Source organism: Thamnophis elegans, chromosome 1, assembly GCF_009769535.1.
Source record: "Thamnophis elegans isolate rThaEle1 chromosome 1, rThaEle1.pri, whole genome shotgun sequence".
Lineage (NCBI taxonomy): Eukaryota > Metazoa > Chordata > Lepidosauria > Squamata > Colubridae > Thamnophis > Thamnophis elegans.
The window spans coordinates 46,524,246-46,542,807 of NC_045541.1; the positions used below are offsets into that span (position 1 = coordinate 46,524,246).

At 39.2% G+C, this 18,562-nt stretch overlaps 1 protein-coding gene across 1 annotated transcript in view; it reads left to right on the forward strand.

Annotated features, from left to right (window-relative positions):
- Window positions 1–1,362: 1,362 nt before the first annotated feature.
- Window positions 1,363–18,562, forward strand: part of ZRANB3 (zinc finger RANBP2-type containing 3) — a 73,429-nt gene continuing 56,229 nt past the window's right edge. Inside the window, exons 1-2 of the mRNA XM_032216782.1 lie at window positions 1,363–1,442; window positions 5,456–5,617. Coding sequence (XP_032072673.1) covers window positions 5,463–5,617 — 155 coding nt within the window. The 5' untranslated portion in view covers window positions 1,363–1,442; window positions 5,456–5,462. The remainder of the gene's footprint in view (window positions 1,443–5,455; window positions 5,618–18,562) is intronic.

Consider the following 18,562-nt stretch of genomic DNA (forward strand, 5'->3'; position numbering starts at 1 on the left):
GGCTATGTGCTAATGGGCCCTGTTACCTGGTTAAACTATTAATGTTAATGTGATTATAATTTTTGATTGCCTGTGTGTGTGTGTATGAATATATGTATATTATTCTGGGTTTAATTATTTTGTTCCCAGAGTAAATTGGATGGAGATGGACAGCTATAGAAATTAAATACTTTTTTAAAAAAATCTCTAGCTCTGGATTATCAAGTAAATTATTCCAGATTAGGTTTATCATATGAATCTATACATTAGAGTAGAAATTCTCAATCAGGAGGGATAGCAGGGCTAAATTATAGTTTGAAGCAAACAACATAATATGCACTATCAGCTAAACGAGCAGCGGGTTATTAAACTATATTACATTTGGAGTCTAGAATTACTTAAATCCATTGTCCAATTAGTAACAGATTAGAACAATTGCCTCACCAATCAACATGCACTAAAATGATAGCCAAATATATAAGGATTTGATACAGCATTAGATCATACCCTTGTGCAAGCCATAACTGCCAGCTAATTTGCTTTTTATAAGATGTGCATAGAATTACATACTATAAAGCAGTGTTTCTCAATCTTGGCAACCTTAAGATGGTTGGACTTCACTTCTCAGAAGTCCCCAGCCAGCTTTGCTTCCTGGTAATTAAAGAAATAATTCCTACCCTAGAAATAAGTAATTATTGTCCTAGTGGGTAAAGTTCATATGACAAACCCCAGCTTTGCTCGTTGGGGAATTCTGGGAGTTGAAGTCCAATCATCTCCAGGTTGCCAAGGTTGAGAAACGCTGCTATGAAGTATTTCCCAGGACAGTTAATCTGCTTTTAACATGCAATTCTATGCATACCTACTCAAATGCAAGCCTCTTTTAGTCAGTTGAAGCACCTTTGCATGCTCCTATTTCATTCTCATAATCGCTATCTGACCTGGTCTCCCGTATGCTCATAAACCCATCAAACCAATTAGCTTCTTCAACCTGTAACTTGGCCGTCTAGTACCTTGCACTCAGTTACCACCTCAAGAATTAGACATTCTTCGCATCGTTCTCTTCCAGGAACACAAAATACTTATAAAGTGGGCCGTTTTCCTTCATTAAATCCACCCGCCCCAATAACTCAGCTCTTTATACCGCTGCATCGAAGGCTTAAGGGAGGGTTTCCCCCCCAACATACACGCATTTTTTTCCAAAATGTAGGATTGCTTTCTTATGAGAAAAGCCGGGAATCTCTTGGGATTTCAATCCGGCCCGAGTGGCAGCATTAAGCAAACCAGGAACCGAAGCACCCCACGGCTTTGATTTATAGTTCTGCGGGAAGCGTTTGTTAAGCAGTCGGGTTTGTCTTGCCACTAGGATGAGATCACTTCCGTCGGGTTTAAGCGCGAAAAAAAGGTCATTCTGGTTAGCAGCCGAAAAAAACCGAAGCTATTGCTGCTTGGGCGAATGAGGTTTGGTAAGGAATACTTTACCTGGTTTTGTGCGCAGTGGAATAGCAAATTAGCTTCTGCCCCTGGACTGCATTGGTGCCCCTAAATGAACTTGGCAATGTGCTCGCTCTCTCTTTATTCCATGGCACTAGCTCCTGGAATTGCTGCTTTGGAAAACAAGATTAAAGCTTTGCTTGGATTTTCCTGGCCGTTGTCCTATATCTAGGACAGATACTCATTGAATTTAGTGCAAAAGTAGGCTAAAACGGAGTTGGGTAGTTTGTAGTTCAACATGTTTTGTAAATTCAGCCGCTGGCTTAACTTTATGTTAAGCTTTATTTGGGCACAAGTGCTCCGTGTGTTTAAAGTGGATTTACTACACTGTATGGACTTGGTGGGAGTTTGATGTCTTGGATGGACCCATTATTGTAAAAAAACAAAATCCCACTCTCTAAAATATGACTTATTGTTAGTCAATTAAACACAAATAATCTCACTGGATCTCTATGATATTGCTGCAAGTTTAGCCTATGATGGTTAAAAGAAGTTGGAGGCATCTCTATATCCATTTTAATTATTAAGTTGTTACTAGGTCAAAGGGAATCGGAAAGGTATGACTGAAATATAGTTAAGTAGTGCTGTGTGAAAAAAAATACATAATTCCCAAACTTTCTAAAATTAATCTGACTTTCTTGAACAAAGGCCAGTGTGTTCTGAGTAGAGGCTGAGACAGAGCTGTATTACTGCTATTTTTTACAAGTAGTCCTTGATTTACCTCCACAATTGATATTTCTGTTGCTAAGCAAAACAGTTGCTAAGTGATTTTGACCTATTTTTATGACCTTTCTTGCCACAGTTGTTAAGTGAACCACTGCAGTTTTTAAGTTAGTAACATGGTCTGTTGGAAGTTGGCTGGGAAAGTTGCAAAATGGTGATCATGTGACTGGGATGCTGCAGCTGTCCTAAATGTGCAAAAGTTGCTGGATCATGTGATCACAAGAATGCTGCAATGTGTGAGGACTGATCATAAGTCACTTTTTTCAATGTCTTCATAATGGAATGGTTGTGAAGTAAGGATTATCTGTACTGACTAAAATGTTCCGGTAGAAAAATCAGGAGTATCTACTCCTTCCTTAGCCATGAAAACTGGTTGAGTGAATTTGGTGTGTCATTCTCTATCAGCCCAATCCACAGAACAGTGGCGAAGACGCTGAGCTTATGGATCAGAAAGGTTGGCAGTTTGGCGGTTCAAAACCCTTGCGTCTTCTAACGGAGTGAGCTCTCGTTACTTGTGCCAGCTTCTGCCAACTTAACAGTTTGAAAGCATGTAAAAAATTGCAAGTAGAAAAATAGGAACCACTTTTGGTGGGAAGATAACAGCGTTCCGTGTGCCTTTGGTGTTTAGTCATGCAGGCCACATGACCACGGAGAATGTCTTCAGACAGTGCTGGCTCTTTGACTTAGAAATGGAGATGAACACTGCCCCATAGAGTTGGGAACAACTACCACATATGTGCAAAGGGAACCTTTACCTTTACAGTATAATACAATAAGACTTAACTAGATGTTTCAACACTGCACCCCAGAAAATAACTACAATATGTATTGTTTTCATTGTATATGGCACGGGTGTCACACACGCTGCATCATGTTCCCATAACGTGACATTTCCTGACATTTTCCCCCTTCGCGGACCTGGAGTGGGCAAGGCCTGCACATGACACATCCAGCCTGTGGGCTGCCAGTTTGACATCCCTGGCCTCTCTTGTGGAAACATCTTAATATTTTAAATAAAGCCAACTTGTCATTGAAATGAAAAGAAATTCTACTTCAATGAATTCTAATGAATTGCTATTCTACAGCAGGGCAACTTTGAAATGCATTGACTTCAGCTCCCAGAATTTCCAAGACAGCCATGCTGGCTGGGGAATTGTGGTTGCCAACTTTGGGAAGCCCTGTTCTACAGACATAAACACTAGCATATTAATACTGGCAATACCAAGATACACTGAAAAAGCAAAGTAGATTGACTAAAACAGGGACTAGCACACTTTTAAATTACCAAGAATGAAAGGAAAATTTGAAACCAATTTCAAGAATGAAATCTTTATTAAATTTAATAAAAGCTTCCTATTTTTGTATGTTTTTAGAACCTTATATTCATCTATCAATTTCTTTTTAATCTCTTTTTGTGGAATTTTTGAGCTTACATATTTTACTATTATAATAAGAGTGGCGGATGCCATTGTTTTCTATTCTCTATGGTCTCCAACATTCTGGATTCTCTTGCTTTTTTTTTTTTAGTATAGACTCTTTATTCAACTTGTATGAGAGAGGTTGAAAATCAGCAGAAGAAAATTTTGGTACAGCAATAATGAGAGCATATTTGATTTATAACTCTCTAGAACATTTAGAGCAAATGTTGGACTCTATTCCACAGAACACAGCTGGCAATACAATGGCGTCCCTAGAAATTTCAACAGGCCATTGAAAGTTAAGTTATGAACATCAGAAAAAATTAAATCAAGAGTAATTAGACAAGTATAATTTCCAGACATTTGGAGAAAAACAAAACAAAATAGAAATTTGAGAAAATAAATATATAGAACATTTTTTCTTATCAGACCTAAATGTAAATTATTGTATTGGCTTAATATAGAATGCATCTTTAATTTATGGTACATTGGCATATTTGTTTGATTTACAAGACTTTATTCATATTTTAAAAAACCCTCAACAGATGGCTTTCACATAAGAATATTTTGTCTTTATTCCAAAGAATCTTGTTTAATAGGACTTACTCCCAAGTATACTGGGAATATGGTATTCCTGAGGATGCAGTCTTGAGGACTAGCAGATTCCAATTTGAGTTGCAAGAAGAAGTAATCAGGATAACCACTTTTGCTACTACATCACAGATAGCAAGACCACAGAAATCTGATTCTATGAATTGAGGGAATTCTTAGAGCTAATATCACAACTCCATTAACAAAAAAGAAATTAAATGCAAGTAGTCCTCAAGTTACAACTATTCATTTAACAACAGATTAAAGTTACAACAGCCTTGGAAAATGTGACTTACACATCCTTGAAGTTATGACTGGTCTTTCAGACCCACGGTCGGGTGATTGTAATTTGGGCACTTGGCAACTGGCTCGCACTTCCTATTATAGTGTCTTGTGATTACAATTTGTGAACTTTGCAGATGGACTCCAACAAACTAAGATAATTGGGCAAGCCAGATTCACTTAGCTACATTAGTCACTTAACCATGTGATTCTCTTAACAACCATGGTAAAAATGATCATAAAATATATTCCTTGTGTTGTTGTTTTTTACAGATTATGAACTTCTTGGATTTTGAGAACCTGCTCTTTTGCTTATATCAGTTATGTCATGTTTGTTAATGGATTGTAATTAATTGCCAGTATTATCTTTTCATCTTTTACAATTACATGCTACATTACTTTTTATGATGTTAAAGTTACGTGAGCTTTTCTATTACTGTCTTCTCATCAACAGTGAATTTACTGTTGAATAAATACACTGCCCCCACTGGCACTCTGGTTACAATATTGTTTGAAATATATTTTATTTTATTTTGTGTCTGTATATGCACCCACATGCAAACAAACACATACTCCTGTGTGGCTAATTTAAGAATAACAGAAGAACAGAGTGGGAAGGCACCTTGGAGGTCTTCTAGTCCAATCCCCTGTCAGGCAGGAAACCTTATACCATTTCAGACCAATGGTTTATCCAATTTCTTCTTAAAAACCTCCAGTGCTGGAGCACCCAGAACTTCTGGAGGCAAATTGTTCCACTGATTAATTGTCCTAACTGTCAGGAAATTTCGCCTTAGTTCTAGATTGTTTCTCTCTTTGATTAGTTTCCATCTGTTGCTTTTTATCCTGCCCAGATTCCTTCCTTGTTGTGATCTGTGTATAATACTATTTCCTATGTTGTCTTCAACATTGCTGAAAAGTAATGAAGAATAATGCTGAATTTTTAATACCCACCCCCCTTTTACTTTTTCTAGAATAAAGATGGCAACTATTATCCAGGAGAGTCCTAGAGTTGGAATCTCATGTTCAAATTCTGATGCTGATGAAGAATTTTCTTATCTACCAGAGAAGCTAAAGGAAAAACTGCTTCCTTTTCAGAAGAAAGGCGTTATATTTGCACTAGAAAGAAGTGGCAGGTGAAATTATCTTAAAGATGTGTGGTGGTGAAGTTGTTTCTAAAATACAACCTCTGGCCTATTATATTGAATGGAAATTTTGTACAAAATGTTTACTAAAGTTTTGGATTTGAAATCTTGAACACTATTAATGTCAAACTGTTGAAGCTGAACCTAAACGTAATTCTACTTTTTCAGTTTGGATTCCAAATCACTGGTCTGTAAATAGTGATCCTTGAACAAACTTGGCATGCATTTTATTTTATTTTATACTTTATACTATGATTCCCCGAAAATAAAACAGGGTCTTATTTTCTTTTGACACCCCCCCAAAAATACGTGCTTGGCCTTATTTTCAGGGAGGTCTTATTATTTTTGAGGTGCAGGAGACGGCGGGCGTGGTCATGGCTGCTGCTGTGTTGCAATATTTTCAGGGAGGGCTTATTTTCAGGGGAAGGCTTATTTTAGCTCATGCGCTCAAAAGCCTGATTGGGCTTATTATCTGGGGAGGTCTTATTTTCAGGGAAATAGGGTACTTTTTTGTTTTTATTTTATTTTTACTTTTTCTATTTTTATTTTACAATTAATCTAAGCTGGCGATTGTATCCAACAAACCTATTTTCCTCATAACAACAACCTAGGAGGTAGGTTGGGCTGAGAGAGAATGACTGGCCCAAGGTCACCCAGCAGCTTTCATGAATAAAATGGGATTTGATCTCATGATCACCCACTTTGTAACCAAGAGCCTTAACCACTAGTTCAAACTGGCTCTCTATATATTTGTCTTTATTTTATTGTAGATACTTAGAATACAATCAAGAGTGTAAAAAAAACTAAGAAAAAAAAGAAAAGAGGTTTGCAGATGGTATAAAACTGACTAAAAATGCAAAGTAATGTTAGATTAGTGCTGCTTTTTAAAGTAAATTGTATCAGTTTGAAAAGTTGAGTCAATCTGCAATAATTAACAACAAATGCCAGTAAAATATGAATCATTGATCAAAGTGAAGAATTAACAAAGATTTCTGGGTAACAAAAATTCAATCCTTATTTCGTAAATTAAACAAAATCTTAAGTATTAAACCAATAAAGGAAACCCAACCTGGGGGTGTAGCATATGGCTATAGATAGAACTATAACCTATGAATGGTTTCTTAGATTAATTAAATTATATTTAACAATCGTTTTTTAAACACAAAGTTATTTTTATAGTGATGCATACTCCAGCGTCTTAAGATGGTATTCTTCTATAGAAGAACTTATGTGATTTTCAGTAAAAAGCATAAAGTGTCCTGGCAATTGTTAGCTGTTAGCACATTTATATGGAAATATAAGAATTAACAGAATAATAGTTGATTGGAAAGAAAATTCAATCTTTAACATTTGTTCAATTCTGTCATAAATAATCTTTCAGAATTGTTGAGCATAATATTTCCACTAGGGGAAAAAGTAATCTAAACTGATTATTGTATTTCCAGTATTTTTTAGAAAACCAGTTGTCTATTGTAGCAGCCAGTAATATTCCAATGGTAAAATACCTTGTAAGTCTGATAGTCACACTAAATTTAATATTTGATATTTCCATTAATACAATGAGCCACAGTGGCACCGTGGTTAGAGTGCAGTACTGCAGGTTACTTCTGCCTGCTGGCTGCCTGCAATTTGGCAGTACGAATCTCACCAGACTCAAGGTTGATATAGCTTTCCATCCTTCCGAGGTGGGTAAAATGAGTACCCAAATTGTGGTGGCAATATGCTGACTCTGTAAACCGCTTAGAGAGGGCTGTAATAAAGCACTGTAAAGTGATATAAGTCTGAGTGTCATTGCTATTAATATTCCCTTTGTTGCATAGCATTCATCCTGTTTAAATGTTGTACCCATTTATTCATAGTCTATAACTTGTTCAGTTTCTGAATTATATTCCACTGATAATTTGTCAGTAAAATTTGTCCCCCAAAAGTTATGAATTTGGTTTACAGGTTTTTCAAATTCAACTTTATCAAAAAGTATCTGACCATTTAACCCATTACAGCACAACTGACACAAGCTATGAAAAAGATAATCTTTCCATACATCAAAAACATTTCAGAAACAACCAACAGACTCTTATCACAGTAGTACTCTTATTGTGTACACAGTAGTACACAAACCAATTAGAAAACTACAAAATATCTTAAGTTTTTAAAAAAAGACCCATTAGTCACCGAAGAAAAAACAGGCATCAGGTACAACATACTGTATAAGGACTGTAACAGCCACTATCTAGAACAAACAGGCAGTCGTCTAGCAGAGTGCATCAATGCACACTAATTAATAATCAGAAGACATGTAAATTCCATAATTTTACAATACATGGACAGTCTTAATCATAATTTCAACTGTGCAGCTGTGATCATCCTAGACCAAGCTAAATGCAAAAACTACAGAATTCCTAGAAGCTTGGTATTTCAGACAGATCAGCCATCAACAAGCACATAGAGATAAACAACATTTACACATCATTTAAAAGAGACAATAAAAAAGCTAAAAAGGAAACAAACACCACCTTCTCTGCAGTCAATACCCAAATAAGTAGGAATCAACTCTAGGATTAACATCAGACAAACGAGCAGTAAACAATACCCTAATTAGGGAACTACTAACTCAAACAATCAAACAGTAGCCTATCAAAGTTATAGCTGTTTATAAACAGATGTTTATATAGTATGTAAACAGAGAACAAACCCCCCTCCCTTCTGGCACTGAGGTGGTTAGCTAGCTGGGTGTCTGCAGGAACACAACCAAGGTCATTGCAACATAGGCTCCACATTGTTCTTTTGCTTTATTAGCTAGCTAAGCTGCCAGTTTGGTGAATTCAATGGGGAATTTGGAGGGGGGGGGGACATTGTTGATTTGTAAAGGCACGAATTAGTGGTCTAGAGCAGGGATGTCAAACTCGCGAAAACGCATTGTCATGTGATATATTGCAACTTTCCCCCTCTTTGCTAAAATGGAGGTGGGCATGGCTGGTGCATGATGCATCTGGCCCGCGGGCCGCAAATTTGAAACTCCTGGTCTAGGGCCAGAATATGTTAAGGAATACTGTCTCTCTTATGCAAGCAGTTAAGTTTTTTTTATTACGTAGTCTTCAGAGACTCACCAAGTGCCTCCAATGAAGTGAGGCAAGGAAATATAAGGAATACTTTTTTTTTAATGCAAGGCCTAGTTTATGTAACATTTCCTTCAGGAAAGCATACCCTTTTGCTCATCCCAAAATATATTTTGATAGAAGGCAAAAGGTTTTTTCTTCTCCCTAGCATTTCTATAATCTTGTACATTTGATTGTAAGCCGGTGCTGTAATTGAAACAAGGAATTTTATGAGACTGATTTTGCTATGAATTTTTAATTATGTTTTCTTATTTTTGTTATTTTCTGAATTTTTTAATGCCTTTGGAGATGTTTAATATTTTAAGAAACTTTGTCAGTCCTCCAGAAGATTTTGGTTATTAGATGGATTGCAAGTATTACCAATAGTAAAAATAGAAAAGTACCCCGTATTGCTGTCAGACTGATAGTTCTCATTAGCACCAAATTCATTTTGAACATTCTATATTTGTGTCATTTGAGGCTCTATTTTTGGCAAGGTACTGTTGAAAGGCAAGTCATTTTGCTTCAGAATTAGGACTGCATTGTGTGATTGGTGACATATAAATGAAATGGTTGCTTGAACATTTTAAAATGTACCAGGTTCACATTCTTTAAATAACTCCAGTATGAGAAAGATGTTAATGCTAAAGTGCTGCCTTGTATGTGGGATGCAAATTATATGCTGGAGTGTTATATAAAACTGATTCACATGAGTGGGCGAAAATCCTAGGAAAATCTGGAGCTCCAAATTGAAGGGAAACAGAACTCTTCCTCTGTTACAGAATGTTCTGTAGTTAGACTGTAAGCACTGTTAATTAACAGGTGAAGGGGATCTATTGATATTAAATCAAATTTGCTTTTGCTTTATTTTTATTTCCGTTATGTTTGCATTTAATGTCTCTCTTAAGCTGTCCCCAATTGTTGGAACCTCATATCAGAAAGCATGGGAAGCTGGGATATAAATGTTTTCAGTTAATTATCATGCTGAACAAATTCCATTTTTAAAAATGACAGCTAATAATTCATGGGCATTTTTAAGGATGGTCTATCTTTTTATGTATGTTTCTCTAAAGGCTGGATTACCCATTTCTTAGGACAAGAGCATGTCCCCTCTTAATTTGTGAAAACTGTATTGTGAATCACAGTTGATGGCAGTTCAACTTTTATGAAACACAATCCTGAATAATCCTTTTCACATGCATGTGGTTTGTGCAACATAATTTCTTATTTTGAAAAACAGCAGCTGTGTGTTTTCTTGTCCTACATTGCAAGTTGGCTTTCATAAGCTTGGGGACTATGTATTTGCTTTAATTATCCTTTCCAAATAAACTATTAAAGTGAATGTGAGTAGTCCAGAAGCTAGAATAATGGGCTGGAATTTGAGAAATGTATTTTCACATCTGTGTCTCCTTAATTGAGCAGAGTTCCAGTAAATGAGTATCTCCATCTATTTTTAATGATTTGGTAGAGATAAATATGATAAATTACCAAAGATGGCTCTCTCTTTTTCAGTTTACAGAGAAACTAGACTTCAACAACAACAAAAAATGAGAATCCTTTGGTCATTTAGTGTCTTTAGAGACACATTATGTCAATGTAAAATCTTGAGGACTTGTAAGTGTATAAGGATTAGCATTTGTAGTTTCTGGAGCAGTCGTTTTGATTTGCTGAGAATATTGGGAATTGCTGTCCTAACACACCTGAATGGCATCAGAACAGGGGTCTGGAGTAAGGGAGAGTTAATAAACTTAACGGTTCTCAGTGCAAAAACTATGTGAGACTTTTATTCACTGAAATTTATAAAGACAATAAGGACTATAGAGCAGAATGCAGCTGTTTGTCTTTTTACATTTGTACATGATTTTGTTATATTTGTATTCCACTTGACAATATTAATACAGTAATAACTTTACTTTTCCTGGAAAATGAAATCATATTTTAAGTATATAATGTCTTCTTGTGGCATGTGACTTCTGTATGAGCCTCCTTTCATTTTTTTTTCCTCAGGCTTACAATTTAAGAATGGAGAGACAGAGGAAATAAAGTACTTTCTCAGAAACTAGTTTCATTAAGAATGAGTGTGCATAGTGATAAAGATGTAGAGTTAAGAGGTTTGGGATTTAAATCAGAAAGAGTCTTTGGCGACTCAAAGGGCTCGTTATACTCTCTGAGCATTATCAGTCCCATAGAATGGTTGCTATAGGATGTATTGGAGGAAGGCATTCTATGTCTATTGCCTTATTAAGATGTGGATCTTAATGATGATGGTGCATGTCAATATTGCAATCTAATAATATTAACATATTAAATGTCACAGTATAAAAAAAGATGTTGAGGCTCTAGAAATTTGTAAAAAAAAACCAATATAAAAAGATGTTGAAACTCTAAAAAGAGTACAGAGAAGAGAAGAGCAATGAAGGTTACTGTAGGCTAAAACATGAAAAATGGTTGCAGGAATTGTCTAGTTTAACAAAAAGAAGGATTGGGGCGACATGATAGCAGTGTCCCAATATTTGAGAGGGTGCTGCAAGGAAGAGGGGGTCAACCAAAGCACCTGAAGGCAGGACAAGAAGCAATGGATGGAAACTAATCAAGGAGATAACCCACCTAGAATTAAGAAATTTCCTGATAGAACAATTAATCATCAGAACAACTTGCCTCCAGAAATTGTGAGTGCTCCAACACTGGAGATTTTTAAAAAGAGAATGAACAACCATTTATCTAAAATGGTATAGGGTTCCTGCTTGAGCAGGAGGTTGGACTAGAAAATGTTCAAAGTCCCTTCCAACTCTGTTATTCTGTTCTGGTATTCTGTTAAATAGCTTCTTCCCCCATCCCTCTGAAAAAAAAATTGCAATTACATTACATATGTACCCTGCCCTTAGGAAATCCTATTACAAGGGTTAGATTGATGGATAAATGGTCCAAGATCATGCCATGGTAAATGGTCCAACATCATGCCATGGGTTTTATGAATGGATGGAGATTTATATCCCTCCTACCTTAGATGGCTTATAATTAATGAAGAAAACGTAATACTTTATTACTTTATGGAAAATAATTGCTAAGAAGAGCAAATACTTCAAAAGAAATGCTTTGGAACACAATGGTACCTTCATATTAAACATGTCAACAGGGAAAACGGGAAGCTGCTTTAACCATTTGAAAAGAGGTGGTTTATGTGCAGCTCCTTTGCATTCTGAAGAATCTTTTTGAAAGATTTGCATAGTCCTAACAACTGCTTTACATGCTGATAATTAGATTTCTAAAAGAACAGGAATCATTGGATATGTAACCTAGATTGAGATTAATGTATTTTTAAATTTGTTGGTAGAATCAACTTGAAGCAAAATTAGTATCATATTTAGATCTTTTACTTATTTATTTAATTTATTTAATTTTATTTTATCTTAACAAATACCGGCAGTATAAATCATAATACATAAAAATGTAAACAGTACAAAATAATATGTTCATACAGTGTGGCTGCATTAACACACTTAACACACTTGTGGGGGGGGGGGGGGAGACCCAAGCACTCAACCAAATCTTCACAACTCTGCAAAAAGTCAACAAGGTCAGGTATCCTGCTATGTGAAGAGAAAATATTCTAGAAGACAGGAGCTACAGCAGAGAAGATGCATCTTCTGGTTTTTGCTAGCTGACATTCCTTGGCTGATGGGACCCAAAATATGCCTAATCATAAATTGGATGGATAGAAACAACTACAGGAAGACGGTTCCTTAGGTGACCCAGCACCTAAGCCATGTAAGGGTGTTAAAGATGACAATCAGCACCTTGAATTGCACTCGGAAAAAACACACTGACAACCAATGCAGCTCACAAAGCAATGTTGTTACATGTGAAGAATACATGACACTTTACTACAAAGGCAGCCACATTCTGCAACATTTAAACTTCTTAATTCTAGGTTGCTTCTCTCCTTGATTAGTTTCCATCCATTGCTTCTTGTTCTTCCCTCAGCTACTTTGGAAAATAGTTTGACTCCCTCTTCTTTGTGGCAGTCCTTGAGATAGTGGAACACTGCTATCATGTCTCCCCTAGTCCTTCTTTTCATTAAACTAGACATACTCAATTCCAGCAACTGTTCTTTATATGTTTTAGCCTCCAGTGGTCACAAAGGTAGGAGTAACTGAACAAAATCTAGGGACAGGTGTAACCGGCACATATCCCAAGGGGCGTAAAGGGCCCTCCTGTCCAGGGTGCCACTTTCTATTTTCAGGAGCTATAAGTCCAAGAAGACTCCCAGATTGCACAGTAACCTGACTGAAACAGTAACACCTTATCCAAGATTTATTGTGGAAAAACCTTATCACCAAGAGGCTCAAATACCCAAAGCCATTCTGTTTTTAAATCGTTTGATTGCAAGCAAACTATTCATCTTTTGTTTTCAGTCTTTTTATCCAGGAGGGTAGACACATTAACATTCTAATATATTCTAGTATGCTGAATATTAATTAATGTTCTCTTTTGGCACATTTGTTTGTTCTAACTGAGTTTATAGCTTGAAATGAAATGCTTCAAGTCTGAAATTAGAGTTCTTGATATAGTTGTCACATAGTTGGACAGATGGTATGCAAATTATCTATTCTCAATTGGGTAACTATCAGTTAAAAGGAAATGACTAATTGAACTTCAAAGACAAGATGTCCTGCTCATAGCAGTCAAAACATATGACAGAATTTATTTTTGAATCGCCATAAAAAAAGAAAAATCTGAAGATCTGTTTTTGGGGTTTGGGTTTTTTTTTTACTTCAGTACCATGTAATCTTTCTAATGGTGTAGGTAGTTTGCTTTTATTTCATTATTAATGAAGACACTGATGAAAATATTTAATAACGCTTCAGCTAACAGATTATATTGTTAAAAAAGATAAGGAATTTAAAATAAGGAGCCTCTATAAAAACATGTTATAGAATTTAAAAAATCAGCTATCTGTTATTAATACACAACAATAATGTAAAACCTTGCTCTAATAAATTTCTAGGTTCCTTTCTTATTTTCTATGTTAATATTGCCTTGGTGCTATACAACTTAGAGCTAATTTCTTTACCATCTGAAGGTTGGTAAAGATGATATGCAAATCAGTGCCCATCCCTGGAATTTGAACCAACCATTGACCTAGAAATGCAGGCTTTAAAAAATTCTATTTAACTTACACGTGTTTTTGTCAGTGTCCCTGTTTCAGACATATGCAAGGACATCTGCCCAAGTGGTGTACTTCTGTATTAAAGCCTCCAAGTTTCCCTTTTGGCCCCTAACTTTCATTATCCTTGACTAGTTGTAAATAGGAGCTCCTGTGGGCTATCATCAATCCTGATTGGTCCATAGACTAAGAGAAAATTGTTGCAGCCACGCCTCTACTCCTTCTGCCCAGTTTCCTCTCAGTCTGTGGTCCAATTAGGGTTTCTTTATAGCTCTTACTATTTTCTATGGGTTACTGTTTTTTCTGTAAGATTTACAGCAGAATTTGGCTAATTCGGTCCATTTCTCATCAAAATTTCATCAAACTTTGGAGATATTGATTCAGTGAGCGGGGGAGGTGTCGGGCTCGTCGCCTCCTCGCGTGGCGCCAGATCGCACTCGGCTGGATCCGGCACTGTTTAAAATTACAGCTCCATGGCAGACAAAGTAAGAGTTGACTTGAAAGTTAAATTATAACTGGATCATGCGGCTCTGGCCCCGGGCGGCAGGAAAAGCCCTCCGTTTTAAAGAGTTTTTTTCCGACAGCCCTTCTCCTTCCCTTGCAGTGAACCAGCAGCCACTGAAGGAAGCGTTTTTCAGGAGTCGACAGTCGCGCTGGCGGGATTCTTGCAGGGGGCTCCCTGCAAGATGTCTAAGCACGGTATTTGATTATCGCTGTGTAATCCAGCGCTTTCCTCAGTTGCCCGCTATTTCCACCGAAGCGAGCGGCCGTTAATTGAAAGCGGTGGCCATTTTGAGTTGCAAGGACAAGCGCTGGCCATTTTGAACTTAAAAAAAGACTAGCGGTGGCCATTTTAGGTGCCACAAGGCTGTAGCCTTCATTATAGTGAGTTGGAAAGGATTGTAAAAGTCATTCCAGTGGAGCCGCAAGCCAATTAAGGAAAGGAGGACTGATTGAGTGGATTTTCCACAGGGTCACCAGTAAAGCAAGTGAAGATTAGTGCAGGCATGTCTTCCAGACAAGAGGGCACAGCTGGGACTCAGGGTTCTGAGGTGACAGTTGCTGGGGTGCAACCTAGGTCTATAGCCGTGAAAACACCAGCGGCACAATAACCATCCAGGACCACCTTGCGAGATGAACGAAGGCAGGGGGCCCTGGAGAAACATGGCCCGGGCAGAGCGTTTGCTGGATCAACAGAGCCGGGCAAGCAGATCTCCTTCCAGAATTTCTAGTCCTGCTTCATCTTTAGCCCTATCTCCCACTAGAGAAGGTAAAGGTACTCGAATGGATGTTTCCCTTTCCCCCTCTGTCTCCCCTAGGGCCATCCGGGGGGCGATGGGAGATCCTCTGGAGGGCTCTTCTAGAGATTTCCTCATTCCTCATCCCTTGCTGGTTCCCCAGGCGGAGCTTCCTGATATTGAAGAGATGGAGGATGATTATGAGGAACTGCAGAATTTACCCCCTAACATTCAAAGATTAAGTACTTCTGCAATATCCCATGGGATTTCCTCTGGCATGAAATCACAAGCTAAAAAATCCACAGGTTCCAAAAAACCAGCTAAGAACTGACCGGTTGGTGTGGACAAGGGATCCAAGGTGGTTCATGTTAACCCTTGCAGGCCGAGGCTCCAGGTTCGCTCTCTTTAGCCAGTGAGTGGTCAGTTACTGGGGAGGAGCCTGTAATGGGCTGGCAACGTCTGATGATGAGGACTCAGCAAATCAGGACAACTCCTACTTTTGCTTGACTTTTCCAACCTTCTCTATTCAAACAGTTGCTCACCAGGGCAAAATCTACAACTAAATTGGGGGCCAGCACTGCTGTGGCCGCTCCAGATTCCCGTAAGGACCTAACACAAACTATGTTTGCCAAGGCAGCCCTAAATATAGAAGAGGTGCCTGCCCCACCTTTTTTTTTTTTAGAAGTGGTCAAGAATCAGTGGGGCCAACCTGGCACTTTCCCAAACCCTGGGGTAAATGACAGGAAGCATTACAATATGGAGCAAACCTTCTCTCAGGCCCTCCAGTGCCTGCGGTTGACACCCCTGTTGCCGTTCTGTCTTCTTCAGCAGCCGTAGTTGCAGGAGATGTGGCAGACAAGCTGAAGCCTGAGGATAAGAAACCAGAACTTATCCTTAGAAAGGGTTTTCAGGCTTCAACTTGGGCTATTAAGGCAGCAGCTGCTGCTTCCTTTTTCAATAGAACAACTCTATTGTGGCTGCAATTGCAGGAGCACACCCCCCCACCAGAGGATGCTCGCACAATGAAAGATCTTAACAAGATCATTGTGGCGACCCAATATTCCACTGATGCCACTCTTGATTCAGTTAAATTTGCCTCTCGAGCTTTGTCTGCCTCTAGCCTCAAGATGCCTCCTATGGTTAAAGAACTGGTAGGTTGATAATACGTCAATGTTTCACGTAACATCAGCTTCATATACAGACGAAAAGCTCTTTGGGGAATCCTTGGATCCCATTTTGGTGGAAAACAAAGAGAAAAAGAAAGTCCTCCCATCTACAGCTAAACACCAGGAATCCCGCCCAACTCCATATCGCAGATGACAATTCTACCAGCCCTCTGAACCTGACTTTCAGCAGAACAGGTATTGAGGCCCCAGGAGGGACAGATTCCAGGACAGGAATTTCTTCCAGGACAGGAATAGAGGTCGGGGTCAGGCTAAAGGGCCCTTTCAAGGGGGCGGCGGTTGTCCCTTCCGCAGAGGGAAGTGAATCAAATTCCACACATCCCATAGGCGGCTGCCTGCATCATTTTTCATCACAATGGGAACGCATAACATCGGATGCCTGGGTCCTCTCTTCTGTCCAACAGGGCCTCAGACTAGAATTCCTCACTTCTCCCCCGTCCTTCCCTTCGTCCTGGAACCCAGCTAGGTGTGAGCTGGTTAAGCTCGCAATTCAACACTTATTGGAAATTAGAGTGATACAGCCGGTTCCATTGGAGGAACAGGAGCTGGGATTTTACTCTAATCTTTTCCTGGTGCCGAAGAGTTCTGGGGGGTGGAGAGCTATCCTGGATCTGAAACGTCTGAACAGATTCATTGTATACCGCTGGTTTAAAATGGCGTCATTGGCCTCCATATTACAGGATGTTAGAAAGGGTGACTTTATGGCCTCCATACATCTCACCGAAGCATACTTACATATCCCTATCTTATCTTCCCACCGCAAATATCTTAGGTTCGCTAAAGAGGGGGTTCATTATCAGTATAGGGTGTTACCTTTTGGTCTGGCCTCAGCCCCGAGGACTTTCACCAAACTCATGGCGGCTGTCGCAGCTTTCCTTAGGTCCATTCCTGTGTGATTACAACTTTACCTTGATGATGTCTTGGTTCAGGCTCATACTTATGAGCAGACCGTGTGAAATGTCCAACTCACCTTCAAGACCTTGCAACAGGTCGGATTCTCTGTTAATTTTGATGAAAGTTCTCTAACTCCCACCACGAGGTTGCTGCACCTGGGAGCAGTAATTGACTCCAAGGCAGAGGTGGTCTTCCTGTCCCAAGAATGTAAATCCAAATTGCAACAATTAGTTTGGGAAACCCGGGTCAAGAGGGTGGTCCCGATAGTGGATCTCTCATGTCCTTGGAGACAATGATCTCTTGCATAGGGATAGTTCCCTGGGTGCATTTTCACGCCAGGACATTACAGTGGGCCTTGATCCCATATCAGAGAGAAATGATGAGCAACTCACCTTTGGCCATTCTAGTGTCTCCGCAGGTCCGCCGGTCGCTCCGGTGGTGGCTGTCAGCGGCACTGAACTGGGGGTCACAGTTCAGAGAGCCACAGAGAATAACCGTGACTATGGATGCAAGTTTCTTCGGCTGGGGAGCGTTGATTGGCTCAAAAATGACGCAAGGCCTTTGGACAAAGACAGATTTGCATCACAACATCAACTATCTAGAGATCAAGGCAGCGGTCTCCGGTATTTCCAGCACGACTTGCATAACAAACACGTGTTACTTCTCACCGACAATATCGCCACGAAGGCACATGTGAACAGGCAAGGTGGGACTCATTCCAGGGCTCTGTGGACAGAGGCAACAGACTGATCTCATGGGCGGAGGCTCATGTGATATCGATAGTAGCAGATCACATTTCCAGGACTGCCAATCACCAGGCGGACTGGCTCATTCGATCCACAGTAGACCACGGGGAGTGGCAGCTTTACCCAGAAATATTTCAGCATATTTGCACAGATTCGGGACTCCAGTGGTTGATCTGTTTGCAACTCAGGCAAACTCTCAACTGCCAAGATTTGTGACCAGATATTGGACTCGAACTGAGGACACGGATGCACTGAGATGCCGATGACCGTTAGGTCATCGCCTCCCCTTCCCCTTCTTCCAGGGACCATCAGGAAGATAGTATCAGAGGGGGCGGAGATAATTCTATTAGCGCCAGACTGGCCCAGGAGCCCGTGGTATGCGGACTTGGTCCAACTGTCAGTGTCTCCGCCTTGGAGAATTCCCAGGATTAGATTTGCTTGTGCCAGGGGGTGTTAATTCATCCAGAGCCTCAATGGCTCAAATTAACCGCCTGGCACTTGAAGGGGACATTTTGAGTAGGGCACAGGTGTCTGCTAAGGTTATTTCCACCTTAGAAGCAGCCAGGCGACCTTCGACCACTAGAAAATGTAACACTACATGGTCGGCGTTTG